This window comes from Tachyglossus aculeatus, chromosome X1, assembly GCF_015852505.1.
Source record: "Tachyglossus aculeatus isolate mTacAcu1 chromosome X1, mTacAcu1.pri, whole genome shotgun sequence".
In the NCBI taxonomy this organism is placed as follows: domain Eukaryota; kingdom Metazoa; phylum Chordata; class Mammalia; order Monotremata; family Tachyglossidae; genus Tachyglossus; species Tachyglossus aculeatus.
Genome location: NC_052101.1, coordinates 9250500 through 9278468, shown reverse-complemented (window position 1 = coordinate 9278468; position 27969 = coordinate 9250500). Strand labels below are relative to the sequence as shown.

Sequence of the window (27969 nt, the reverse complement as noted above, 5' to 3'; positions counted from 1 at the left end):
ATTTGGAATATCTGAAATGTCTTCCCTCAGATGGCCTGTCCCCTTTAAAAATGAAACCAACAGACAGACAAAAAAACCCTACAAAGTTCTTGGGTTCTAGTCCTGGCTCCACCACTTTCATTCATTCAATCGTATTTATTGAGCGCTTACTGTGTGCAGAGCACTGTACTAAGCGCTTGGGAAGTACAAGTCGGCAACATATAGAGATGGTCCCTACCCAACAGTGGGCTCACAGTCTAGAAGGGAGAGACAGACTTGTCAGCTGTGTGACAACTTCTCTGGGCCTCAGTTAGCTCACCTGTACAATGGGGATTAAAACTGTGAGCCCCATATGGGACAACCTGATCATCTTGTATCCCCCCCAGCGCTTAGAACAGTGCTTCGCACATAGTAATCGCTTAACAAATGCCGTAATTATTATTATTATTTACAGTCTGCTTATGTGGTTTCTACCCGAGGGCTTAGTACAGGACTTTGTTTACTTAAATATCACAATGATCATATTATTATTGTTGTCATTATCCATGCAGCTGGATTCATCAGAGCTATTCAGTGCCTGGCTGTTGTTTCTGACAACTCTCTGGAAGTTGCCATATCATTACCCTTCCCTAGTCAAAGCAGTATGGCCTAATGGGTAGAGAATGGTCCTGGGAGTCAGAAGGACCTGGGTTCTAATCCCAGCTCCACCACTTGTCTGCTCTGTGACCTTGGGCAAGTCATTTCACTTCTCAATGCCTTGGTTACCTCATCTGTAAAATGGGGATTAAGACTGTAAACCCCATGTGGGACAGGGACTACGTCCAAAGTGCTCTGCACACAGTAAGCGCTCAATAAATACGATTGATTGATTGATTGATTACCTTGTATCTACCCCAGTGCTTAGAAGAGTGCCAGGCACATAATGGGCATTTAACAAATACCACAATTATTATCACTATCAGTCATTCGTTTTCAATTTGGTTTGTAAGAAACTGGCATTTAAGGCGTAACCGTATAGTATTAGAGACGGGCCCATATGTTTCCTTAGCCTACTGAGATACGGAGCAGTAGGAATGGGTGGGATAGTTGAGAAGCAGGGGGAGAAAACCTGGCTTTGATAACACGGGTGGAAACAAGGGAAATCTTGCAGGCCGAGCAATTTGTGAAAACAATTGCTGTGCAGCCCCTAAGTGCAATTTCCTTTCATATAAGACGGATTCTTCAGCTTTCCTACCCAACCCATGTACTTCCTGAAATTTGTAGACTGGAGCCTCCTCCTATGATGTGTTGTTCCTTAGGAGGGAAACAACCTCAGTCGTCCTGTGCTATCTTTATAAAGACAAGGCAGGAAACTGACTCATTTCCCTCCCAGTTTCTTCTAGAGGAGAGTAGGATAAATGAACTCTTCATGGAATTCTCTCAGACACCACATTCTCGCACACTGATTCTTCAAAATGTCCTAGATATTTGCTCTCTGCTTCAGGTACTTGTCCACAATCACGAGGAAACAGAAATGGTTTAGTATTCCTTTGCAATAAAAGAAAGTGTTGTCATCATCATCAATCGTATTTATTGAGCGCTTACTGTGTGCAGAGCACTGTACTAAGCGCTTGGGAAGTACAAGTTGGCAACATATAGAGACAGTCCCTACCCAACAGTGGGCTCACAGTCTAAAAGGGGGAGACAGAGAACAAAACCAAACGTACTAGCAAAATAAAATAAATAGAATAGATATGTACAAGTAAAATAAATAAATAGAGTAACAAATATGTACAAACATGCAAATCCAGGACTAGTAACTATAACTGCGGTATTTGTTAAGTGCTTATTATGTGTCAGGTACAGGGGTGGATAAAAGCAAATCGGGTTGGACACAGTCCCTGTCCCACACGGGGCTCACAGCCTCAGTCCCCATTTTACAGATGAGTTAATGGAGGCACAGAGAAGTAAAGCGGTTTGCTCAAGGTCACACAGCAGACAAGTGGCAGAGCCGGATTCAGAACCCATGACCTTCTGACTCGTAGGCCCGTGAGTAGCTATGAGATTGCTTCTGAAAACCTGGGGAATCTATTTTAGCCAAGCTTCCCCATGAGGGGAAGCAGTAAGGCCTAATGGAAAGGTCAGGAGATTTGGGTTCTAATCCCCACTTTGCCATTTGCCTGCTAGGCAAGTAACAACTTGCTGTATTGTACTTTTCAAATGCTTAGTACAGTGCTCTGCACACAGTAAGCGCTCAATAAATACCACTGAATGAATAAATGAAGGAATGAACTTTTTTATTTGCCTGCTAGGCAAGTAACAACTTGCTGTATTGTACTTTTCAAACGCTTAGTACAGTGCTCTGCACACAGTAAGTGCTCAATAAATACCACTGAATGAATAAGTGAAGGAATGAACTTTTTTATTTGCCTGCTAGGCAAGTAACAACTTGCTGTATTGTACTTTTCAAACGCTTAGTACAGTGCTCTGCACACAGTAAGCGCTCAATAAATACCACTGAATGAATAAATGAAGGAATGAACTTTTTTATTTGCCTGCTAGGCAAGTAACAACTTGCTGTATTGTACTTTTCAAACGCTTAGTACAGTGCTCTGCACACGGTAAGCGCTCAATAAATACCACTGAATGAATAAATGAAGGAATGAACTTCTCAGTGGCTGTGTCAAAATACCTTTTCTCCCTTCTTTTTAGACTATGATTTCCAAGAGGAGCAGGGACTGTGTCTGAAATGATTATCTTGGATCTACCACTAGGCACAAAACTCAGCACATAGTTTTATTATTGAGAAAAAGATAAAAAGCAGACAGTCTGGGAGCAAACTGGGAAGGGAATGAACCAGACAACAGTCCCTAAAAACCATCAGGGAGCAGATAAATATATGGTGCTAAATATATGTGCTTTTCTGTTTTATGAAACATTATACATTTAAAAAGTACATATATCACTTTAAGAACATTAATGTGTGTGTTTGAGCAAAGCTATTATTGCTTCCGACGTTCCAGTTAGCCTTGCATTCTTTTAGTGCATGCTAATACACTTTACGTCCAGAGAATGACAGCACAGAACTGCTGATCAAATTAAAATTCCTAGGAACGCTGCCAATTTTGGTTGGAAAATTCTAAGAGATTTTGCCACCTGTTCAATGTTCCACAGACTGAAAAGTTAGCTCAGAGTGCACACTAATTTGCTCTTTAGAAGTTTATCCCTTCACCAGATATTAACTGTATGGCAAGCATGGCATGCATTATTAACTGCATGGCAAGGGAAGCAGCATGGCTCAGTGGAAAGAGCCCGGGCTTTGGAGTCAGAGGTCAGGGGTTCAAATCCCAGCTCTGCCAATTGTCAGCTGTGTGACTTTGGGCAAGTCAATCAATCAATCGTATTTATTGAGCGCTTACTATGTGCAGAGCACTGTACTAAGCGCTTGGGAAGTACAAATTGGCATCACATAGAGACAGTCCCTACCCAACAGTGGGCTCACAGTCTAAAAGGGGGAGACAGAGAACAGAACCAAACATACCAACAAAATAAAATAAGTAGGATAGAAATGTACAAGTAAAATAAATAAATAAATAAATAAATAGAGTAATAAATATGTACAACCATATATACATATATACAGGTGCTGTGGGGAAGGGAAGGAGGTAAGACGGGGGGATGGAGAGGGGGACGAGGGGGAGAGGAAAGAAGGGCCTCAGTCTGGGAAGGCCTCCTGGAGGAGGTGAGCTCTCAGCAGGGCCTTGAAGGGAGGAAGAGAGCTAGCTTGGCGGATGGGCAGAGGGAGGGCATTCCAGGCCCGGGGGATGACGTGGGCCGGGGGTCGATGGCGGGACAGGCGAGAGCGAGGTACAGTGAGGAGATTAGTGGTGGAGGAGCGGAGGGTGCGGGCTGGGCAGTAGAAGGAGAGAAGGGAGGTGAGGTAGGAGGGGGCGAGGTGATGGACAGCCTTGAAGCCCAGGGTGAGGAGTTTCTGCCTGATGCGCAGATTGATCGGTAGCCATTGGAGGTTTTTGAGGAGGGGAGTAATATGTCCAGAGCGTTTCTGGACAAAGATAATCCGGGCAGCAGCATGAAGTATGGATTGAAGTGGAGAGAGACACGAGGATGGGAGATCAGAGAGAAGGCTAGTGCAGTAGTCCAGACGGGATAGGATGAGAGCTTGAATGAGCAGGGTAGCGGTTTGGATGGAGAGGAAAGGGCGGATCTTGGCAATGTTGCGGAGCTGAGACCGGCAGGTTTTGGTGACGGCTTGGATGTGAGGGGTGAATGAGAGAGCGGAGTCAAGGATGACACCAAGGTTGCGGGCTTGTGAGACGGGAAGGATGGTAGTGCCGTCAACAGAGATGGGAAAGTCAGGGAGAGGACAAGGTTTGGGAGGGAAGACAAGGAGCTCAGTCTTCGACATGTTGAGCTTTAGGTGGCGGGCAGACATCCAGATGGAGATGTCCTGAAGGCAGGAGGAGATGCGAGCCTGGAGGGAGGGGGAGAGAGCAGGGGCAGAGATGGAGATCTGGGTGTCATCAGCGTAGAGATGATAGTTGAAGCTGTGGGAGCGAATGAGGTCACCAAGGGAGTGAGTGTAGATTGAGAACAGAAGGGGACCAAGCACTGAACCTTGGGGAACCCCCACAGTAAGAGGATGGGAGGGGGAGGAGGAGCCTGCAAAAGAGACTGAGAAAGAACGACCGGAGAGATAAGAGGAGAACCAGGAGAGGACGGAGTCTGTGAAGCCAAGGTCAGATAACGTGTTGAGGAGAAGGGGGTGGTCCACAGTGTCAAAGGCAGCTGAGAGGTCGAGGAGGATTAGGACAGAGTATGAGCCGTTGGATTTGGCAAGCAGGAGGTCATTGGTGACCTTTGAGAGCGCAGTTTCCGTGGAATGAAGGGGACGGAAGCCAGACTGGAGGGGGTCGAGGAGAGAGTTGTTGTTGAGGAATTCTAGGCAGCGCGTGTAGACAACTTGTTCAAGGAGTTTGGAAAGGAATGGTAGGAGGGATATGGGACGATAAAACTTCTCTGTGCCTCAGTTCCCTTATCTGTAAAATGGGGATTAAGACTGTGAGCCCCTCGTGGGACAACCTGATCACCTTGTAACCTCCCCAGCGCTTCGAACAGTGCTTTGCACATAGTAAGCGCTTAATAAATGCCATTATTATTATTATTATTAAGCAATCCCGGTGGTCAATATAGAAAAAGAGCTGCCACACAATCAACATATTCATAGCACGGTTGCTGTGTGCTGTGCTCACCAGATTAAACACTTGAGTCAGCATGCTAACCTTCTCACTGCTCCTTGATCCCATCTACCTCACCGCATCTCGCCGCTGATCCCTGTCCCATGTCCTGCCTCTGGCCTGGAACGTCATCCCTCCTCTAATCCAACAGACAATGCCTGTCCCCTGCTTTAAAGCCTTATTGAAGGCACATCTCCTCCAGGAGGCCTTCCCTGATTAAGCCGTTCCTTTCCTCTTCCCCTTTGTTCCCCTTCCTTCCTCTCCCCCTCGTCCCCCTCTCCATCCTCCCATCTTACCTCCTTCCCTTCCCCACAGCACCTGTATATATGTATATATGTTTGTACATATTTATTACTCTATTTATTTATGTATTTATGTATTTATTTATTTATTTATTTATTTTACTTGTACATATCTATTCTATTTATTTTGTTAGTATGTTTGGTTTTGTTCTCTGCCTCCCCCTTTTTAACCTGTGAGCCCACTGTTGGGTAGGGACTGTCTCTATATGCTGCCAACTTGTACTTCCCAAGCACTTAGTACAGTGCTCTGCACACAGTAAGCGCTCAATAAATATGATTGATTGATTGATTCTGCGTCCCCCTGCCTTGCTCCCTGTGTTCATCCCCTCTCCCAGCCGCACAGCACTTATGCACATATCTGTCATTTACTTATTTAGATTAATGTCTGTCTCCCCGTCTAGACTGTAAGATCACTATGGGTAGGGAATGTTTCTACTTATTGTTTTATTGTGCTTAGTGCTCCCAAATGCTTAGTACAGTGCTCTGCACACAGTCAGCACTCAATAAATACGAATGAAGGAATGAAACAGGAGACATGATCCCAAACGCTTAGAACAGTGCTCTGCACACAGTAAGCGCTCAATAAATACGAATGAATGAATGAAACAGGAGGAATGATCCTTGTCTTCAAGCTTTCAAGCAATACAAAATGACTGGCATCTCAGGAATTTCTCCCTTTCATTCTGGAAAGTTCCCTCGCACTCAAGATTACGGACAAGAGAATTAACGCTAGTTTAGGTCAACTCCATGACTCCAGGACACCTCGTGGTCCATACTAAAGCGTGTCAGCCCCCACAGGCATCCAAATGGATTCCATTCTTGGAAAAGTGGGTGGACGGCATGAGCTGACTCTCCACTGTAAGCTGGTTGTGGGCAGTGAATGTGTCTGCTATATGGTTATACATTGCACTCTCCCAAGTGCTTAATACAGTGCTCGGCACACAGTAAGCGCTCAATAAATACGGTTGTGTTTTGGTAATCAGTTGGCCAAAGTAAATATAAATATCACCAGTTGCACCTTATAATTGTGGAAAACAGACTGAGCCCCTTCCTTTCTCTCCCCATCATCCCCCTCTCCATCCCCCCCATCTTACCTCCCTCCCTTCCCCACAGTACCTGTATATATGTTTGTACATATTTTTTACTCTATTTATTTATTTTATTTGTACATATCTATTCTATTTATTTTATTTTGTTAGTATGTTTGGTTTTGTTCTCTGTCTCCCCCTTTTAGACTGTGAGCCCACTGTTGGGTAGGGACTGTCTCTATATGTTGCCAATTTGTACTTCCCAAGCGCTTAGTACAGTGCTCTGCACATAGTAAGCGCTCAATAAATACGATTGATGATGATGAGGTTCATATGCAAGCCTTCTCCTAATTGATGGCCAACCAACTGGCCTGACTCTGACTCTTGTGACCCAGCTTATTTTCAGGAAGTCGTAGCGCAAATATTTCAACCGAGTGCTTACTGTGGGCAGAGCGCTGTACTAAGTGCTTGGGGGAATTCAAAAGAGTTGGTAGTCACGATCCCTATTTCACCAGTTTCCCAAGATTTAGCGCTTTCCCTCAATTCTGCTACCTGTCAATACCCTGTCCAGTGATGCCCTGAAAGCCCAAAAAGCAGAAAACAGTCAAGAAGGCCAGAATGCCTCTCTAGCAGAGTTTGTCAGCGATGAGGAATTACATTAATTACTGTTGCACTAGCAATTTACCACGATGGTTCGTACAAATGCAAACTTTAGGCTGATAAATAACCCATGCAATGAAAGTAATCTCAGATGTGATATTTAACCATGGAAGTGAAAATAAGTAGAGGATTATTTAGAAAAGTAGTTCAATCTACTGTCTCAAAAATGACCTAGTTTTAAACTGAAAAGAAAATCTAATTTTTTAAACCGAAATTTTCATCATTTCATCTCCATCCCCCCCATCTTACCTCCTTCCCTTCCCCACAGCACCTGTATATATGTATATATGTTTGTACATATTTATTACTCTATTTATTTTATTTGTACATATCCATTCTATTTATTTTATTTTCTTAGTATGTTTGGTTTTGTTCTCTGTCTCCCCCTTTTAGACTGTGAGCCCACTGTTGGGTAGGGACTGTCTCTATATGTTGCCAATTTGTACTTCCCAAGCGCTTAGTACAGTGCTCTGCACATAGTAAGCGCTCAATAAATACGATTGATGATGATGAGGTTCATATGCAAGCCTTCTCCTAACTGATGGACAACCAACTGGCCTGACTCTGACTCTTGTGACCCAGCTTATTTTCAGGAAGTCGTAAGCGCAACTATTTCAACCGAGTGCTTACTGTGGGCAGAGCGCTGTACTAAGTGCTTGGGGGAATTCAAAAGAGTTGATAGCCATGATCCCTATTTCACCAGTTTCCCAAGATTTAGCGCTTTCCCTCAATTCTGCTACCTGGCAATACCCTGTCCAGTGATGCCCTGAAAGCCAAAAAAGCAGAAAACAGTCAAGAAGGCCAGAATGCCTCTCTAGCAGAGTTTGTCAGCGATGAGGAATTACATTAATTATTGTTGCACTAGCAATTTACCATGATGGTTCGTACAAATGCAAACTTTAGGCTGATAAATAACCCATGCAATGAAAGTAATCACAGATGTGATATTTAACCATGGAAGTGAAAATAAGTAGAGGATTATTTAGAAAAGTAGTTCAATCTACTGTCTCAAAGATGACCTAGTTTTAAACTGAAAAGAAAATCTCATTTTTTAAACCCAAATTTTCATCATTTCATCTCCATCCCCCCCATCTTACCTCCTTCCCTTCCCCACAGCACCTGTATATATGTATATATGTTTGTACATATTTATTACTCTATTTATTTATTTATTTTATTTGTACATATCTATTCTATTTATTTTATTTTGTTAGTATGTTTGGTTTTGTTCTCTGTCTCCCCCTTTTAGACTGTGAGCCCACTGTTGGGTAGGGACTGTCTCTATATGTTGCCAATTTGTACTTCCCAAGCGCTTAGTACAGTGCTCTGCACATAGTAAGCGCTCAATAAATACGATTGATGATGATCATTTCATTCAACTGTATTGAGTGGTTATTGTGTGCAGAGCACTTTACTAAGTGCTTTGGAGAGTATAATAAAATAGTAAACAGACACATTCCCTGCCCAAAACGAGCTTAAATTCTAGAGCGGGGAAAACAGACACTAATAGAAATAAATAAATGACAGATATGGACAGAAGTGCAGTGGGGCTGGGAGGGGGGAGGGAGCAAGTCAGGGAGAAGGGAGGAAAGGAGGGCTTAGACAGGGAAGAATAAAGGCTGAATAAGTGTGTTATTCCTTAATGCAGAAATACCAAGGAAAAATACCTTCTTCATCCACAGAGACGTTGCGGATGATTATAGGGCTGGTGTATGCCGGCAGTATCAAGGGTAAGTTGGAGGGCACCGCGTAGCCACAAGGCACAGGGACGGAATACCCACTTGGTACCGTAGGGCTGGAACTTTCACCCTGAGCATTTGATTCTGGCGACAACGCCTGCTCCATCTCTTGGATTGGGGTGATATCTATGACCGAGTATGGATTGACTTTTGCCGGGAACACCGCTCTACTGGTCTCAGCTCCTTGTGTCTTCTCCGTTTCAGGTCTGTTTTCATCTCCTGAGGTGAGGTGGGGGAAAGAATGACCGATGACTAATGACAACAATAACAATTATGGTATTTGTTCATTCAATCATTCAATTGTATTTACTGAGCATTTACTGTGTGCAGAGCACTGTACTAAGCGCTTGGGAAGTACAATTATGGTATTTGTTCATTCAATCATTCAAGTGTATTTATTGAGCGTTTACTGTGTGCAGAGCACTATACGAAGCGCTTGGGAAGTACAAGTTGGCAACATTTAGGGACGGTCCCTACCCAATAGTGGGCTCACAGGCTAGAAGGGGGAGAGACAATAAAAACATGTGGACAGGTGTCAAGTCGTCAAAACAAATAGAATTAAAGCTAGATGCACATCATTAACAAAATAAATAGTAAATATTTATAAATATTTATAAATATTTAATATAAATAGTAAATATTTATAAATAAGTAAATACGTGAAAGTAAAATAAATAGAGTAATGAATCTCTACAAACATATATACAGGTGCTGTGGGGAGGAGAAGGAGGCAGGGCGGGGGAGGATGGGGAGGAAGCGCTTACTAACCACTTACTTGTTAAGCGCTTACTATGTGCCAGGCACTGTATTAAGCGCCGGAGTGCATACAAGCAAATCAGGCTGGATGCAGTCCCTGTCCACATGGGGCTCACAGTCTCAATCCTCATTTTACAGATGAGGTAACTGAGGCACACAGAAGTGAAGTGATTTGCCCAACGTCACACAGCAGACAAGTGGAGGAGCCAGAATTAGAACCCACAACCTCCTGCCTCTCAGGCCTGTGCTCTATCCACTTTGCCAGGCTGCTTCTCAGTGAACCAAAATCTTCTACAGCCAATCCCTCAAGTTTTACAGTCAGGACAAACAGAATTAACACGGAGGCCTGTTTGAGGTGAACTTGTTGATTACTGAGATTGATTTTGGATCTGGCATGTGAATTGTATTTATAAATTGTTCTGACCATGGCCACCGGCTGCTCCTGCAGAACAAGGTGACCAACAGCTTTTGAGGGCATCCACACACAATCTGGGGGGGTTAGGACACCTGCACACTTCCTTGGTGATGAGTCTTTTACACAACACCTGCCCTTCCCTGAGGGTTGAGACGGTGTAGAATCAGGAAAGGACTATCATGAGACAGCTGGGAATGAACCACATTAGAAGATGGCAGAAAACAAACAACCGAGAAAAGGAAATCACGGGTGAACGACGAAGACAATTCTATCCAAACCGGATAGTGCACGGGCTTGGGAGTCAGAAGGACCTGGTTTCTAATCCCAGCTCCGCCAGCTGTCTTCTATGTGACCCTGGACAAGTCACTTCACTTCTCTGGGCCTCAGTTCCCTCATCTGTAAAATGGGGATTAATAATAATAATAATAATAATAATGGCATTTATTAAGCGCTTACTATGTGCAAAGCACTGTTCTAAGCGCTGGGGAGGTTACAATAATAATAATGATGGCATTTATTAAGCGCTTACTATGTGCAAAGCACCGTTCTAAGCGCTGGGGAGGTTACAAGGTGATCAGGTTGTCCCACATGGGCCTCACAGTCTTAATCCCCATTTTACAGATGAGGTAACTGAGGCCCAGAGAGGTTAACAGACTTGGCCAAAGTCACACAGCTGACAAACGGCAGAGCCAGGATTCGAACCCATGACCTCTGACTCCAAAGCCCATGCTCTTTCCACTGAGCCATGCTGCTTCTCGTGGATTAAGACTACAAGTCCTATGTGGGACAGAGACTCTATCCAGTCTGATTATCTTGTATCTACCTTAGTGTTTAGTACAGTTCCTGGCACACAGTAAGCGCTTAACAAATACCACATTTTTTTTTAATTGGGCACTAAAAAGTTATGTGGTGGTGGCGGCAATTTCTGCCTATATCCTTCCACTCCTTCCCAAAATCTGGGTATGGGGTACGATACCCACTGTTGGGAAGGGACTGTCTCTATATGTTGCCAATTTGTACTTCCCAAGTGCTTAGTACAGTGCTCTGCACATAGTAAGCGCTCAATAAATACGATTGATGATGATGATGATAGATGTGTGTTGTTTTTGTGGGGTGGGAGTAGAAAAATGTTCAAAACCTTACTGAAGGCAGAGTTGAACTAAGGGGCTGAAGGGAAAGTAGAAAAAATATTCTTGCACTACCTATATAACCTGGAAACTACACTTTCCAGGGCTTGCATTTCCCAGAATCTCCGGGAACGAGATCCAAAAAGCAGCAGTAGTAGTAGTAAGAGTATTTTATGGAGTGTTCAAAGTCCGCTGTACTGACTGGCAAGTACAAGACGAGTAACTGAGCTCATCATGGGCAGGGAATGTGTCCATTTATTGTTATATTGTACTCTCCCAAGCGCTTAGTACAGTGCTTTGCACACCGTAAGCACTCAATAAATAGGACTGAATGAATGAATGAAGCAAGCTGAGAGAACCTCGGTCTTCCTACCTGCTGGGTAAACTTGGAGCCTCCTTAGGCCATGTCCTGCTGCATATACTACTACTACTACTACTACTAATATGCATATTGTTGCCAATTTGTACTTCCCAAGCGCTTAGAACAGTGCTCTGCACATAGTAAGCGCTCAATAAATATGATTGATTGATTATACAGGCTAGCGAGTTTACTCACAATTTATTCTATGAGACAAAGGACGTCTGATTGTGTATTCTAAAAACGTGTATAGATACATAAGCATTTGGTCCTCATGATCTTTCTCATTTTTTCTATGTATTTAACTAAACTTCATGTCGGGAGGAGCCATGAATTTTTTTTTCTGGTCCCTCCAAAACTAAGCCTGGGATATGAGCTTTCAGTGACTGTCATGTGGATGAGAAATAGCAGCCTATTTTTTTTTTTTAATGGTACTTGGTAAATGCTTACTGTGTGTCCGGCACCATACTTAGAGCTGGGATAGATATAAGAGAGAAGCAGCGTGGCTCAGTGGAAAGAGCCCGGGCTTTGGAGTCAGAGGTCATGGGTTCAAATCCCGGCTCTGCCACTTGTCAGCTGTGTGACTTTGGGCAAGTAACAACTTCTCTGTGCCTCAGTTACCTCATCTGCAAAATGGGGATTAAGACTGTGAGCCCCCGGTGGGACAACTTGATCACCTTGTAACCTCCCCAGTGCTTAGAACAGTGCTTTGCACATAGTAAGCGCTTAATAAATGCTATCATTATTATTATTAGATACAAGGATAGACACAGTCCATGTTCCACACAGGGTTCACAGTCTCACTCTCCGTTTTCCAGATGAGGTAAATGAGGGAACAGGGAAGTGACTCGCCCAAGGTCACATAGCAGACAGGTGGAGGAGCCGGGATTAGAACCCAAATCCTGCTCACTCCCAGGCCCGTGCTCTATCCACTAAGCCTTGTTGGTCTCTTCTGGTTTGGAACCTTTATTCAAGACATCTTAAAACACTTGGAATCCAACAAGAACGGGGTGATGAAGAAGAGGAAATGCTGAAAATATGCGGGGTTGTGAATGAGAAAGCAGGGCAGAAGTGAAGAAGGGAGAAGAGAAAAATTTCATTTTCAAAAAGGAGTGAAAAAGGAATAGGACACGACAGGAAGGAGAAAGATAATTCAGACGAGGAAGTGTCAGACAGATGCTGTCGATGTCGAGGTCTCCACAGGCCTGGAAGTTGGAATGTTATGAGTTCTAATCCCGGCTCTGCCATTTGTCTGCTGAGTGACCTTGGGCAAGTCTCTTCACTTCCCTGTGCCTCAGTTACCTCATCTATAAAATGGGGATTGAGACTATAGGAGCCACAGGGAAGCAGCGTGGCTCAGTGGAAATCAATCAATCAATTGTATTTATTGAGCGCTTACTGTGTGCAGAGCACACTGGCTTTGGAGTCAGAGGTCAGGGGTTCAAATCCCGGCTCCGCCACTTGTCAGCTGTGTGACTTTGGGCAATCAATCAATCAATCAATCGTATTTATTGAGCGCTTACTGTGTGTGGAGCACTGTACAGTCACTCAACTTCTCTGGGACTCAGTTACCTCATCTGTAAAATGGGGAGTAAGACTTTGAACCCCCCCGTGGGACAACCTGATCACCTTGTAACCTCCCCAGCACTTAGAACAGTCCTTTGCACATAGTAAGCACTTAATAAATGCCACTATTATTATTATTATTATTATTGTTATTATTATTATTATTATTATTATTATTATTATTCTGTAGGACAGAGACTGAGTCCAACCTGATTTGCTTGTATCCACTCCAGCACTTAGTACAGTGCCTGGCATGTAGTAAGCGCTCAAAAGAAATCACAATTAATTAATCCTTCGTCTGATTCCAGTGCCAGCCTAACCTGAACTCTAGGTAGCCCGTAGAGCTACCCAGCATGACAGTAGGGCAGCAGATTTCCCAGCATGGGATGGGAAATCCCAAATCGGAGAATCTAGGCTGATATCTGCAATCCCTGGGTATCCTTTGAAGGGGACAGGGAAGCAGTGTGGCCTAACAGATAGAGCACGGGCCTTGAAGTCCCTTCCCCACAGCACCTGTATATATGTATATATGTTTGTACATATTTATTACTCTATTTATTTTATTTGTACATATCTATTCTATTTATTTTATTTTCTTAGTATGTTTGGTTTTGTTCTCTGTCTCCCCCTTTTAGACTGTGAGCCCACTGTTGGGTAGGGACTGTCTCTATATGTTGCCAATTTGTACTTCCCAAGCGCTTAGTACAGTGCTCTGCACATAGTAAGCGCTCAATAAATACGATTGATTGATTGATTGATTGAAGTCAGAAGAACCTGGGTTCCAAACCCGGCTCCGCCACTTCATTCATTCAATCATATTTATTGAGCATTTGCTGTGTGCAAAGGACTGTACTAAGCACTTGAGGGGCAGCATGACTCAGTGGAAAGAGCCCGGAATCAGAGGTCACGGGTTCAAATCCCAGCTCCGCCAATTAGCTGCGTGACTTTGGGCAAGTTACTTAACTTCTCTGGGCCTCAGTTACCTCATCTGTAAAATGGGGATTAAGACTGTGAGCCCCCCGTGGGACAACCTGATCACTTTGTAACCTCCCCAGCGCTTAGAATAGTGCTTTGCACGTAGTATGTGCTTAATAAATGCCAACATCACTATTATTATTATTGGGAAAGTACAATATAGCAATAGAGACAATCCCTGCCCATGATGAGCTCACAGTCTAGAGTGGGGGAGACAGACATTAATACAACTAAACATCAATATAAATAAAGTTTCAGATATATGCATAAGTGCTGTGGGGTGGGGAGAAGGGGGAAGAGTAAAGGGAGTGAGTGAGGGTGATGCAGAAAGGAGTGGGGGATGAGGAAAAGTAGGGCTTAGTCTGGGAAGGCCTCTTGGAAGAGGTGTGCCTTCAGTAAGGCTTTGAAGTCTTCTGGTGACCTCGGGCAAGTCACTTCACTTATCTTTGCCTCAGTTACCTCCTTTGTAAAATGGGGATTAAGCCTGTGAGCCCCATATGGGACATAATAATAATAGTAATACTAATAATAATAATGGCATTTGTTAAGCGCTTACTATGTGCAAAGCACTGTTCTAAGCACTGGGGGGGATACAAGGTGATCAGGTTGTCCCACATGGGGCTCACAGTCTTCATCCCCATTTTACATATGAGGTAACTGAGGCTCCGAGAAGTAAAGTGACTTGCCCACGGTCACACAGCAGACGTGGCAGAGCTGGGATTCGAACCCATGACCTCTGACTCCAAAGCCCGGGCTCTTTCCACTGAGCCACGCTGCTTTTGTGGGACATGGACTGTGTCCATTCTGATTACCTTGTATCTATCCCAGTGCTTAGAACAGTGTCTGGCACATAAGTAAGCATTTAATAAATACCATAAAAAAATGTGGATTAAACCTGTGATCCTCTTGTGGGACATGGATTGTGTCCAACCTGATTACCTTGTATCTAGCCCAGTGCTTAGAACAGTGTCTGGCACATAAGTAAGCATTTAATAAATACCATAAAAAAATGTGGATTAAACCTGTGATCCTCTTGTGGGACATGGATTGTGTCCAACCTGATTACCTTGTATCTAGCCCAGTGCTTAGAACAGTGTTTTGCACATAGTAAGCACTTAACAAGCACCATAAAAAAGGGAGATTAAAACTGTGAGCCTCATTTGGGACATGGATTGTGTCCAACCTAATTAGTTTGTATCTACCCCAGTGCTTAGCCTAATGGCTGGTATATAATAAGACTTAAATACCATCAAAAACAAGGGGGGCAGGGGCAGAATCAATGAAACACGGTGAAAAACATCAGCATTGTGAGCATGGAGCACGGTTTAGCGCATGAGTTGTATGATGATTCAGGTTAGAAAAATTCCACTGAAAAAGGCTTTTAAAAAAGATCCCCAAAAGCATTGCTCTTGGCAGGCATAGATCAACTATAATGCAGAACTCTACTTATGGGACCATTTAAGTCTCTAGAAGGAACATGAGGTTTATTTTTGTTCTAGTGTTTTTGTTTTCGTCTGTTCACCGCACTTAGGCTAACATGGTGTACACAATCATAATACTAATAAAAACATTTCAATGTTTACATTTTAAAGGGATTAAAGGTTTCTCTAAAAATAGCACACTCAATTTTTTTTTTAATTTGTTAAAAAAAAAATAATCCCTGGAAAACAGAATAAAAAATGAAAACCACTCAAAATTCAAAGATGTATTTTCAGTTAAGCAAAGCATCTTCGTTGCACTGAAACCATGAGGTGATTTATCTTGACACTGTGTTGGGAATTGAAGGATTTCACTTTCAACTTGCTTCCTTCACCCTCTATCCCATTCTTCCTTCCCCTCTGCATGCAGCTGCCATCGATTCTGGCTTCAGCTCTTCATTCCCAGGCCCAGGCCATTCCCATCGGAAAGAAGATGAATGACAAAAGAGCTGTCTTTTCGGGAATTTAGGAGTAGTGACAGCAATATCTGCCCAGGGGTAATGACTTCCACTGGGACTGCAGCAAAAACTTTCCTCTGCTCAGCCCCACTGCCTTCTAGAAAGGCACTGCAATTGTTTTTCCACGTCAATCTCTGATTTAGAGAGCATCCACTGCGCATTAATCCCTCCACTGAGTGGCAAGCTAAAGACTTACCTCTACATGCACTTTCTTCATTTACTTCCAGTGACTGAGGGGCATCAATAGGTAGCGCGACGCTTTGTCTATCTGCTTCTGGAATTTCATCTCCGCTGTCAAAGTCAAACTGTTCTCCTTCTTCCTCCTCCTCATTAAAGGCACCATTTTTTAATTCATTTTCTAGAACTGAACAAAAGACCTGCAGTGAATTTTTTGGACATTTAGCAACACCCACGCTTTTGCGTTCTGATACGGAGATGCCAAGTCGGAAAGCAGCGACGGGTATTCACCATGACGATAAAAGGTTGTTTTCTTCTGTAGCCTTTAAAATTTTTAAATAGGTGAGCGAGGTCATAGGTTGGGGACCTCTTATTGTCTTGATCTCAAGTTTCTGTCAAACCAGGAGACAATGACAAACATCTGAATCACTCTACCAATACAAGTTCACTTCAGAACTTGAATAACGTATTAATCAATCAATCAATTGTATTTATTGAGCACTCACTGTGTGCAGAGCACTGTACTAAGTGCTTGGGAAGTACAAGTTGACAACATATAGAGACGGTCCCTACCCAACAGTGGGCTCACAGTCTAGAAGGGGGAGACAGAGAACAAAACAAACATATTAACAAAATAAAATAACTAGATATGTACAAGTAAAATAAATAGAGTAATAAATATGTACAAACATATATACATATATACAGTTGCTGTGGGGAAGGGAAGGAGGTAAGGCGGGGGGGATGGAGGGGGGAGGAGGGGGAGAGGAATGAGGGTACTAAAAAGTTTTAGCTGTTTTCTCTGGATGGTGGTGGTAGAAAAAACCAGCTGGTGGGTGAAGATTTTTAATCCTCGAACGATATTATCAATCTTTTCACTAGCTATTACATGCTTCTGTATCCATGACTGACTCTCACATTCATAACACTTTACTGTTTATGTTTCCATAGAGATAGAATTCTTGCCAGAAAGAGCTTCTGTTTCTTCAGGAGGCAAAGAACTGCTGAGCCAACATATTTCTGCAACAAGACCTGCATGCAGGCTTTGTTAAGGAAAAAAAAAAATCAGTTCATTTTCTTACAGACCAGAACACTATATTAGTTGTATAGACTAATTAGTGAAAAAGCACAAGTATTCACCCTTGCCCCTTATTTTTCAGAAATTAACTTTTCTAGGAAAAAAGCACTCACCCATAATTATCGAATAGTTTTTGCAATGTCCTTTTAAAAGTCCTTTAAAAATGTAGTTTAAAAAAAGATTAAACAAAGCTAGACCACTTAAAGACTTTTTATATTTATCTACAAAGAAATTGCTTTTTTCATATTATACTTTCAGAACTTCAGAACTTGAGCAGCGATTGTACAAGAAAACTAAAATATAGACACATAAAGTCATTAAGAAATGCGATGTGTGCTTTTCACTATGGAACACATCCCTTGGTAAGACCAGAAAACCTTCGAAATAGGCTGAAGAAATCCTTTAGGAAACATGCTAAGCTCCTTCATTCCAGAGGAAATCCTTTATTTTTGAGGGAAAACCATCTTTAAATGCTAGCAATATAAACCCCAGGGTGCTGTAGAGGCCAAAATTTAATAATAGGCTGAAAAAAATATGAGCTCTTCAAATTTTCCTTCCTTCATTCATTCAATCGTATTTATTGAGCGCTCACTGTGTGCAGAGCACTGTACTAACCGCTTGGGAAGTACAAGTCGGCAACATAGAGAGATGGTCCCTACCCAACAACATGTTCACAGTCTAGGAGGGGGAGACAGGCAACAAAACAAAACATGTAGACAGGTGTCAAAATTGTCAGAACAAATAGAATTAAAGCTATATGCACATCATTAACAAAATAAGTAGTAAACATGTACAAGTAAAATAGAGTAATAAATCTGTACAAATATATATATATATATATATATATATATACAGGTGCTGTGGGGAAGGGAAGGAGGTAGGGAGGGAGGGATGGGGAGGAGGAGAGGAAAAAGAAGAGGAAAAATATGCATTTTGATGTGCATATATCTATAGTTCTATTTATTTATATTGATTCTATTGATGCCTGTTTACTTGTTTTGATGCCTGTCTCCTCCCTTCTAGACTGTAAACCCATTGGGGGCAGGGATTGACTCTATTGCTGAATTGTACTTTCCAAGCATTTAGTATAGTGCCCTGCACAGAGTAAGCACTCAATAAATATGACTGAATGAATGAATATAATTTTATTTATTTATAAATAATAGTATGTCTGTCCCCTCCCCCGAGACTGTAAGCTAATTGTGGGCAGGGAATGTCACCGTTTATTACTGTTATACTGTACTTTCCCAAGCCCTTAGTACAGTGCTCTGCACAAAATATATGTGCATATATGTACATATTTACAATTCTATTTTTTATATTAATGATGTGTATATAGCTATAATTCTACTTATTTATATTGATGCTATCAATGCCTGTTTACTGGTTTTGAAGCCTGTCTCCCCCCTCCTAGACTGCGAGCCCGTTGTGGGCAGGGATTGTCTCTGTTGCTGAATTGTACTTTCCAAGCGCTTAGTGCAGTGCTCTGCACACAGTAAGCGCTCTATAAATACGACTGAATGAATGAATGTATGGTCAATAAATACAATTAAATGAATAAGTGAATTAATGAATGAATTTTACTGCCCACAAGGAGCTTACAGTCTAGGAGAGGATCCTAATGTCCAGAGAAAGATAACACCCTCCCTCTCCTGCCACTTCCCAAATGCTTAAAGGTGTGCGAACGTTGGATGGAGAGAAGCCCAGTTCTCCCTCATTCCCCATTCCCACTGCAGACTGAAAGCGAGCAGCTACTGAACCAGTCCCGTTCAACCCGGGCCCTTGATAACAATAATAACAATAATAAAAATGCTATCTGTTGACCGCTCACTATGCCAAACCCTGTACTAAGAGTGGGAGTAGACACAAAATAATCAGGTCAGACAAGGTCCCTGTCCCATATAGAGATCAAAGTCTAAGGGGGATGAAGAAGAGGTTTTGCATCTCCATTTGAAAGATGAAGAAAAGGAGGCACAGAGAAGAGCTACAATTGACAACAGCCTGGCTCTGTATCATGACAAAGCAGCGTGGCTCAGTGGAGAAGAGCAAGGGCTTTGGAGTCAGAGGTCATGGGTTCAAACCCCGGCTCCGCCAATTGTCAGCTGTGTGACTCTGGGCAAGTCACTTAACTTCTCTGGGCCTCAGTTACCTCATCTGTAAAATGGGGATTGAGACTGTGAGCCCCACGTGGGACAACCTGATCACCTTGTAACCTCCCCAGGGCTTAGAACAGTGCTTTGCACATAGTAAGTGCTTAATAAATACCATTATTTTTTATTATTATTATTATCTAGGCTTATCGTGCATTCCCACAGAAACTCCCTAACCCATATATTAGGGTGAATGACAGCACTGTAAAATGACCAGTGTTTGGATCCGTATTTATTCTCCTTAATAGTCTAAACTAAACTTGGAACTTATCTCCAGATGCTGCTCTCTCCCTAAAACCTACCTACTCTGATTTATCACTAGAAAACCCCAACCATCTCCCTGGAAACACCCCCCCACCCCCACCGCTGAATCTGTCCTCTGGCCCTGGCATGATTTCCTAATTTGGGATCCACTTCCCCCACCCTAAGATACCAGCACACCCTCCCCTTTGCCCCCTAAATCTAGATCCTCGACCCGTGCAAAGACTGTAAGCTGCGAGGGAGAAGGTGAAGAGAGTCAGTGGAGAGTGTTGGACTCAGTGGAAACAATGTGGAGGGAAATGGGCACCCTTGGGAAGTGCTTTGGGGGGTGGAGTGATGGCATTTTAATGCAATAATAATAATGATGATGGCATTTATTAAGCGCTTACTATGTGCAAAGCACTGTTCTAAGCGCTGGGGAGGCTACAAGGTGATCAGGTTGGCCCACGGGGGGCTCACAGTCTTTAATCCCCATTTTACAGATGAGGTAACTGAGGCCCAGAGAAGTTAAGTGAGTTGCCCAAAGTCACACAGCTGACTTTGGCTGTGTGATCAAGGTGATCAGGTTGTCCCACGGGGGGCTCACAGTCTTTAATCCCCATTTTACAGATGAGGCAACTGAGGCCCAGAGAAGTTAAGTGAGTTGCCCAAAGTCACACAGCTGACAATTGGCAGAGCTGGGATTTGAACCCATGACCTCTGACTCCAAAGCCTGGGTTCTTTCCACTGAGCCACGCTGCTCTGAGCGCAGTATACACAAAGTGTAGTACAGACTAAAGTGGGTTGAGCCCGGAAGAACAGTGAGGAAGCTTTTCTTTAAGAAGAAAATTAAGTTTTATTTCTGCATGACATAGTGGATAGAGCATGGGCCTGGAAGTCGAAAGGTTATGGGTTCTAATCCCGGCTCTGCTATGTGGCCTTGGGCAAGTCACTTCACTTCTCTGGGCCTCTGTTACCTGATCTGTAAAATGGGGTTTGAGACTGTGAGCCCCACATGGAACAGGGACTGTGTCCAACCTGACTTCCTTGTATCTATCCCAGTAATCAGTACAGTGATTGGCACTTGGTAAGCACTTAACAAATACCACTATTATTATTATTTTATTTCTGCAACACAACACACCTTATCACAAGATTAAGACTGTGAGCCCTACATGGGATAACTCAATTACCTTGTATCCCCCCCAGCACTCAGAACAGTGCTTTGCACATAGTAAGCGCTTAACAAATACCATCATTATTATATGTGAACTTGAATTTTGGGGGGAGGAACTGTGCCTGGACATCCGGTTCTGATGGTGTCATTTCCAGTGGGAGTATGGATTAGGGTTTGGGATTGTGATGTCAAGCTCCACCTCAGTTGTTCATTCATTCAATGCCAGCTCCTGGACCACTGCTAGTAGACTCTGATCAGGTGACCTGTGTGACCTTGGGCAAGACACTTACATTATCTGTGCCTCAGTTTCCTCATCTGTAAAATGGGGATCATAAACGTTGTTATCCTCCCTACTCAGACTGTGAGCCCCATATGTGGCATACTGACTGTGTCTGACTTGAGAAACGTTTATCTACCCCAGCTCTTAGAATAGTAAGCGCTTAATAAATACCCTAATTATTACTCAGTCATTTATCCTGATTACTCTTTCTATAAATATTTTTCAGTCCACTTGCCCCATTAGGGTATAAACTCCACCTGTGTTTTGAACTTGTCAAGTGTTTTTGATAATAAGAATAATAATGATAATTATGGTATTTGTTATGAGCTTACTGTGTGCCACGCACTGTTCTAAGCGCTGGGGTAGATAAAAGGAAAGCAGGTTGTCCCATTTGTGGCTCACAGTCTTAATCCCCACTTTACAGATGAGGGAACTGAGGCTTAGAGGAGCTAAGTGGCTTGCCCAAGGTCACAGAGCAGACAAGTGGTGGAGGCGGGATTAGAATTCACGATCTCTGACTCCAAAGCCTGGGCTCTTTCCACTAAGCCATGCTGTATTGCCCACTGGATGCTCACTTGATGATACTATTATTCCATCTGCCAGAGCCAGTTCTCCCTTGGGACCTTGAATAAAGATTTATTTGGGTTCAGAATCAATTAACTCTGTCCCGGTACCTTTCTAGCTGAAGAAAAATGGTGCCTGGATTGAGAAGAACAAAGAAGAAGGTTGTCTACTTCAATCAGTTGATTTCTTGTCCAAAGATCAACCTCCCAGGGGGTGTTAAAAATCCATTAATTACTTTATCATCATCAAAAAGACAGCATCAAAAAAGGAACAAGTTTGAGAGTGCACTTACTTGTTAAAAAAAAATTACTATTTAAATGCGCTCCTGAATTCGAGATATTCCTTTCTTCTTTTTTAGAAAAGCATATATAGCTTTCATTTTGAAAGTTGTTTTTATTCTACAAGGAACTTCAAATATGAACAGGCTGAAAACAGTTTCATATAATGGGACTATTCAGAGCTACAATTCATATTCTGTTCTCATTCTTTCCTATGTCTTGGCTCGGATTTTTACCATCATTTGTAACTGCATATGTGCTGTAAAAGGCCATCACTCTGAAAGAATTCATCTTAGTCAAATGCCAACTCATTTTTCTACTGCTCTTAATTTGGGCCCTGTGCTAGCTACAAACCTAGCAATACTAACATACTGCACTAAAATGGGAATGAATTCTCCTCTCCTAAGGGTTCACCCAGAAATAATGCAGCAACCTACCATGTTTTAGAACTTTAAATCGATATTTGCGATTCTGTGGTTACAGTCTTACCTGATCACTGATTGTACGATTTAACCGTGATACAGCCATCGATCTTGAAAATGTGTCTGCGTCAAGCATTACACTGTCTCAAATTTACTAGGTATAAATTGTGATCTGTTCCAGAATCTCTACAAAAATGTGAAATTATATTATGTATTCCATACCACTAAACTATTGCCTAATATGCATTACCAGCTGTGATATTTGTTAAGCATTTACTGTGTTTCCAAGTGATACAAGATAATCAGGTTGGACACGGTCCCTTTCCAACATTCAAAGCAGATGATTATAACACTAACTACATGAGGTATAATTCATTCAATGGTATTTACTGAGCACTTACTGTGAGCAGAGCACTGTTCTAAGCATTTGGGAGAGTACAATACCGCTATTCATGTTATATTTATTTTTATGTATATTCTTATAGGTGAACTGGTCATGTAGATCAATCATACTGAGCGCCTGTATGCACAACATATCTTTAATGGTAAAATGAATAAACAAAGCATTTCAGACGTCAACCTTCCATTAAAATAATAATAATGGCATTTATTAAGCGCTTACTCCGTGCCAAGCACTGTTCTAAGCGCTGGGGAGGTTACAAGGTGATCAGGTTGTCCCACGGGGTGCTCACGGTCTTAATTCCCATTTTACAGATGAGGGAACTGAGGCACAGAGAAGTTAAGTGACTTGCCCAAGGTCACAGGGCTGACCAGCGGCAGAGCCGGAATTTGAACCCGTGACCTCTGATTCCAAAGCCCATGCTCTTTCCACTGAGCCATGCTGCTTCTCTAATCCTAATGGTCAATCAGTCAATGGTATTTACTGAGCACTTTCTACATGCAAAGCCCAGTGCTAAGCCCTTGGGAGAGCAAAAAACAACAGAATTAGCCCACACAATCCCTGCCCATAATGAGCAGTTAAGAAGGTCATAGAAGGGATTGATTGTTAATGCTAACAATTGAACTAAATTGTTAAAATCTGTACTAAAAATTTGTAGGCTTGTTGCTCAGATAAATGCTCACATAAACCAGCAGCTCTCCTGAGTCTATTCATTCATTCAATCGTATTTATTGAGCACTTAATGTGTGAACAGCACTGTACTAAGCACTTGGGAAGCACAAGCTGGCAACACATAGAGACAGTCCCTACCCAACAGCAGGCTCACAGTCTAGAAGGAGAAGACAGACAACAAAACAAAACATATTAACAAAATAAAATAAATAGAATAGTAAATACGTACAAGAGTAAATATATTCTTTTAGCTCTCCACTTTTAATCAGGACATTTCAGATTTCACTATTGATTTGTTTACTAATCCGCTTACGCCACACGTGTGTAGATGTAGAAAAATAAATCTCACATACATCTTCAGCCAGAATTTTTCTTTGGAAAACATTTGGAAAGATATTATGGAATCCCTCACTTATCACTGACTTTAAAAAAAAAATAGCTCTCGGAAGAATTTACGACGAAGGAAAATATTTTACATGCTTTTCAAAACCATATTTTGCTGGGATCGAAACAGTTCACCCATTTTCCCTCTTCCCTCTTTGCATTTTGTATGCCCACGATGACTGTAGAAAACAAAGCCCATTCAATAAAACTGAAGGGAAATTGCTTCAGATTTCATCAAGATCAAAAATGATTTCTCCTTAGAGTCTCAGTTATGCCAATGGAGTGCTGGAGGAATATGGTACTTATTAGCATAACTGCTCTATCTTTTTTCCCCCAAATTAAAATAGGGGATGGACTATTATCTGGTGAATTAAATCTAGCAATAAGGGAAACAGGAGAAAAGAGGAAAAGAAAAGGAAGGAGGAGAGAAGGAAGAGTTAGGGTAGAGACATTAGATACTGTTTTTCTTGTTTCTCCTGAACTTTTCCAAGTGCTGCCTACACTAGGCACTCAATGAATTAACCCCTGCTGTTTCCATTTTTCTGCTCCTCCTACCCTGGCTTGCAGGCAATCTTAATGACATAAAAGCCCTAACTCAACCTCCCAACCCCCAAACTGTAGCTATGACTACATACAATTATGTGATCTCCCCCTCACCCAAAAAAGAAAGAAACAACAACTCATTTCCTCCTCAAGAATCAGGGTGGGTCAATTCTCTGGGCAAATGTGGTAATTTTCTTTAGGCTATGTCTTGAATTCAAAATTATAATAATGGTATTAGATAAGTACTTACTATGTGCCAAGCACAGTACTGTGTTTTGGGTAAATACCACAATTAGGTTGGACACAGTCCCTATCTCACGAGGCTCATATTCTTCATGAGAGGGACAGAGATAACTCACGAAGAAACCGAGGCACTGAAGCGTTCAGTAACTTGCCCAGGGTCACACGGCAGGCAAGTGGCAGAGATGGGACCCTGGCTTGTGTTCATTCAACTAAGAAGCAGCATGTCTCAGTGGAAAGAGCACGGGCTTTGGAGTCGGAGGTCATGGGTTCAAATTCCTGCTCTGCCGATTGTCAGCTGGGTGACTTTGGGCAAGTCACTTAACTTCTCTGTGCCTCAGTTACCTCATCTGTAAAATGGGGATTAAGACTGTGAGCCACACGTGGGACAACCTGAACACCTTGTAACCTCCCCAGCGCTTAGAACAGTGCTTTGCACATAGTAAGCGCTTAATAAATGCAAAAAAAAAAAACTAGGCCAAGCTGCACTGGCCTCAGCTAAACCCCCTGCCTTTCACTCTGTCAATTTATGGCGTCAACCAATCACTGGTGAAAGAGCCTAAGTTAGTCCTCAGAATCTCCCAGCAAGTAATCATTCAATCAATGGCATATTTACTGAGTACTTATTCTTGCAAAGCACTGTACTAAGTGCTTGGAAGAGTACAATACAGCAGTGTTGGTAGACATGTTCCCTGTCCACAGTGAGCTTACAATCTAGAGGGGGAGACACAGCAATATAATTGCAGAAACGTATACAAGTGCTGTGGGTCTGAGGGAAGAGAGAATAAAACAGAGAAATCCAAGTAAAATAGGGAAAGTGAAGGCTTAATCAGGAATGGCCGCTTGGAGAAGATGTCATTTTAATAAAGCTTTGGGGTTGGCGAGAGTAAGTCCCTCTCCTTCCTCCCACTGCATTTCAGACACTCCTTTCCATTTCTAACTGAATTATCCACTATTATGGACCACTAAAGACAAGCACATAGTATAGCGACTTGCAACTACAGCGCTTAGAACAGTGCTCAGCGCTTAGAACAGTGCTTTGCACATAGTAAGCGCTTAATAAATGCCATTATAGTACGTACTCAAAAAAACCCAACCCAAAAACAAAAATAAAAAAACCTTACAAATAGAAAAGGCAGTAGCCTCACCTTGAAATCAATCAATAGTATTTATTGATCGCTTATGATATGCACAGCACTGAATGCTAAGTAAGCTCTTGGGTGGGGGCAAAACACCAGAGTAGGTAGACACATTTCCTGCCCACAAGGAGCTTAATAGTGTAAGTAAGCTACTTGACAACTTTTTTGTGCAATAATCTCAGTAACTAGATACAGCTTAGGTCAAAGGGCAAATATTACTGATCAGGAGATTCACCATTGTGTGAATGGTGGACTGTCCAGTTGTTGGACATGACAAAAATGGAGATGCGCTCGGTCAGACAGACTTAAGCAACTGAAGGAATAGTCGAGAGCAAAATTCTAAGTAGGAGATCATTCCAATTCAAAATTCATTCTGTTCTGAACTAGGCATGGATCCACCTTAAATGAGAATTCTTCAGTTCAAAGTGCTGGCAACTGATTTATAGGAGCCCAGTTACAACAATCAATCACATTTAATGAGAACTCATGTGTAGAGTACCTTACTAAAAGCTTGGGAGAATTCAATATAAAACACGGTTGACAGACAAGTTTAAATTAAGTGATATAAGAGGAAGAGTGACTAGATCTGTCTCCCCCCTTCTAGACTGCGAGCCCATAGTTCGGTAGGGACTGTCTCTATATGTTGCTGATTTGTACTTCCCAAGTGCTTAGTACAGTGCTCGGCACACAGTAAGCGCTCAATAAATATGACTGATTGATTGACTGATTGACAGAGCAGTGCTCACCAACATTCTGAAGCTGTAACTCAGAAGCTCTCCTGTCAATCCATACCCTCTCGACTGTAAGCTTCTTAATAATAATAATGATAGCATTTATTAAGCGCTTACTATGTGCAAAGCACTGTTCTAAGCGCTGGGGAGGTTACAAGGTGATCAGGTTGTCCCATGGGGGGGCTCACAGTCTTAATTCCCATTTTACAGATGAGGTAACTGAGGCACAGAGAAGTTAAGTGACTTGCCCAAAGTCACACAGCTGACAATTGATGGAGCTGGGACGGCAGGGGACTTGTCTATCGAGCCTGTTACATTGTGCCCTGTCAAGCACTTAGTACAGTGCTCTGCACATGGTATGTGCTCAATAAATACAACTGATTGATTGATACCCTAAACAAGATGATCAGAGACAACGGCAGAAATCAATGAGCAGACGAAGGCAAAGGTAAACCACTTCCGTATCTATACCGAGAAAACTCTATGGATACACATAACAGAACAACTTTATGGCAGAAGATGTATGAATTTTGTATGAATTTATTACTGTATTTATTTATTTTATTTGTGCATATTTATTCTATTTATTTTATTTTGTTAATATGTTTTGTTTTGCTGTCTGTCTCCCCCTTCTAGACTGTGAGCCCACTGTTGGTTAGGGACCGTCTCTATATGTTGCCAACTTGTACTTCCCAAGCACTTAGTACAGTGCTCTGCACACAGTAAGCGCTCGATAAATGCGACTGAATGAATGAAAAGATGGGATGTTCTGGAGAGGGTGTGTCCATGGAATCGCTATGGATCGGAAATGATTCGCTGGCATTTGAAGAAGGATAATAGAAGGAATAGGGGCAAGACGTGGTGAGAGAGCTACTCACCTTCAGGCGGTGGGGGAGGAAATCCCTCTTGGTCCATAATACAGTCTCCTACACTCCTCTTTCTCTAGCTTTTTAACGGTATGGATGCCCCTGCAGGAGAAAAATACATAGTCAAATTCCACTAAAAATATAATTATAATCAGTCATATTTTCAATCAATGGCATTTATTCAGAGCTTACTGTGTGCATCGTACTGTACTAAGTGCTTGGGAGAGTACAGTATAACAGAGTTGGTAAAAATATTTCCTGTCCACAATGAGCTTCTAATGGTTAGTTTCAGAGTCCTTATGCAATTTCATTGTAGCCATACCAAAGAGACTTCTGCACACGTTTTGTTTTGTTGTCTGTCTCCCCCTTCTAGACTGTGAGCCCGTTGTTGGGTAGGGACCGTCTCTATATGTTGCCGATTTGTACTTCCCAAGCACTTAGTACAGTGCTCTGCACACAGTAAGTGCTCAATAAATACAATTGAATGAATGAATGAATCAAATGGAGAAAAGACAAGTTTTCACCAACAGAAACATGTAATTTTCAATTGTTT

General features: G+C 42.3%; 1 protein-coding gene across 6 annotated transcripts in view; it reads right to left on the bottom strand.

Moving 5' to 3' along the window:
• Window positions 1–27505, bottom strand: part of ARHGEF10 (Rho guanine nucleotide exchange factor 10) — a 131095-nt gene extending 103590 nt beyond the window's left edge. For all 6 annotated transcript variants that reach the window (XM_038772937.1, XM_038772938.1, XM_038772939.1 and 3 more), the window contains exons 1-3: window positions 27429–27505; window positions 16272–16439; window positions 8871–9161 (exon numbers count right to left, since the gene is read on the bottom strand). In XM_038772937.1, coding sequence (XP_038628865.1) covers window positions 8871–9161; window positions 16272–16439; window positions 27429–27465 — 496 coding nt within the window. In that variant the 5' untranslated portion in view covers window positions 27466–27505. The remainder of the gene's footprint in view (window positions 1–8870; window positions 9162–16271; window positions 16440–27428) is intronic.
• Window positions 27506–27969: the final 464 nt, after the last annotated feature.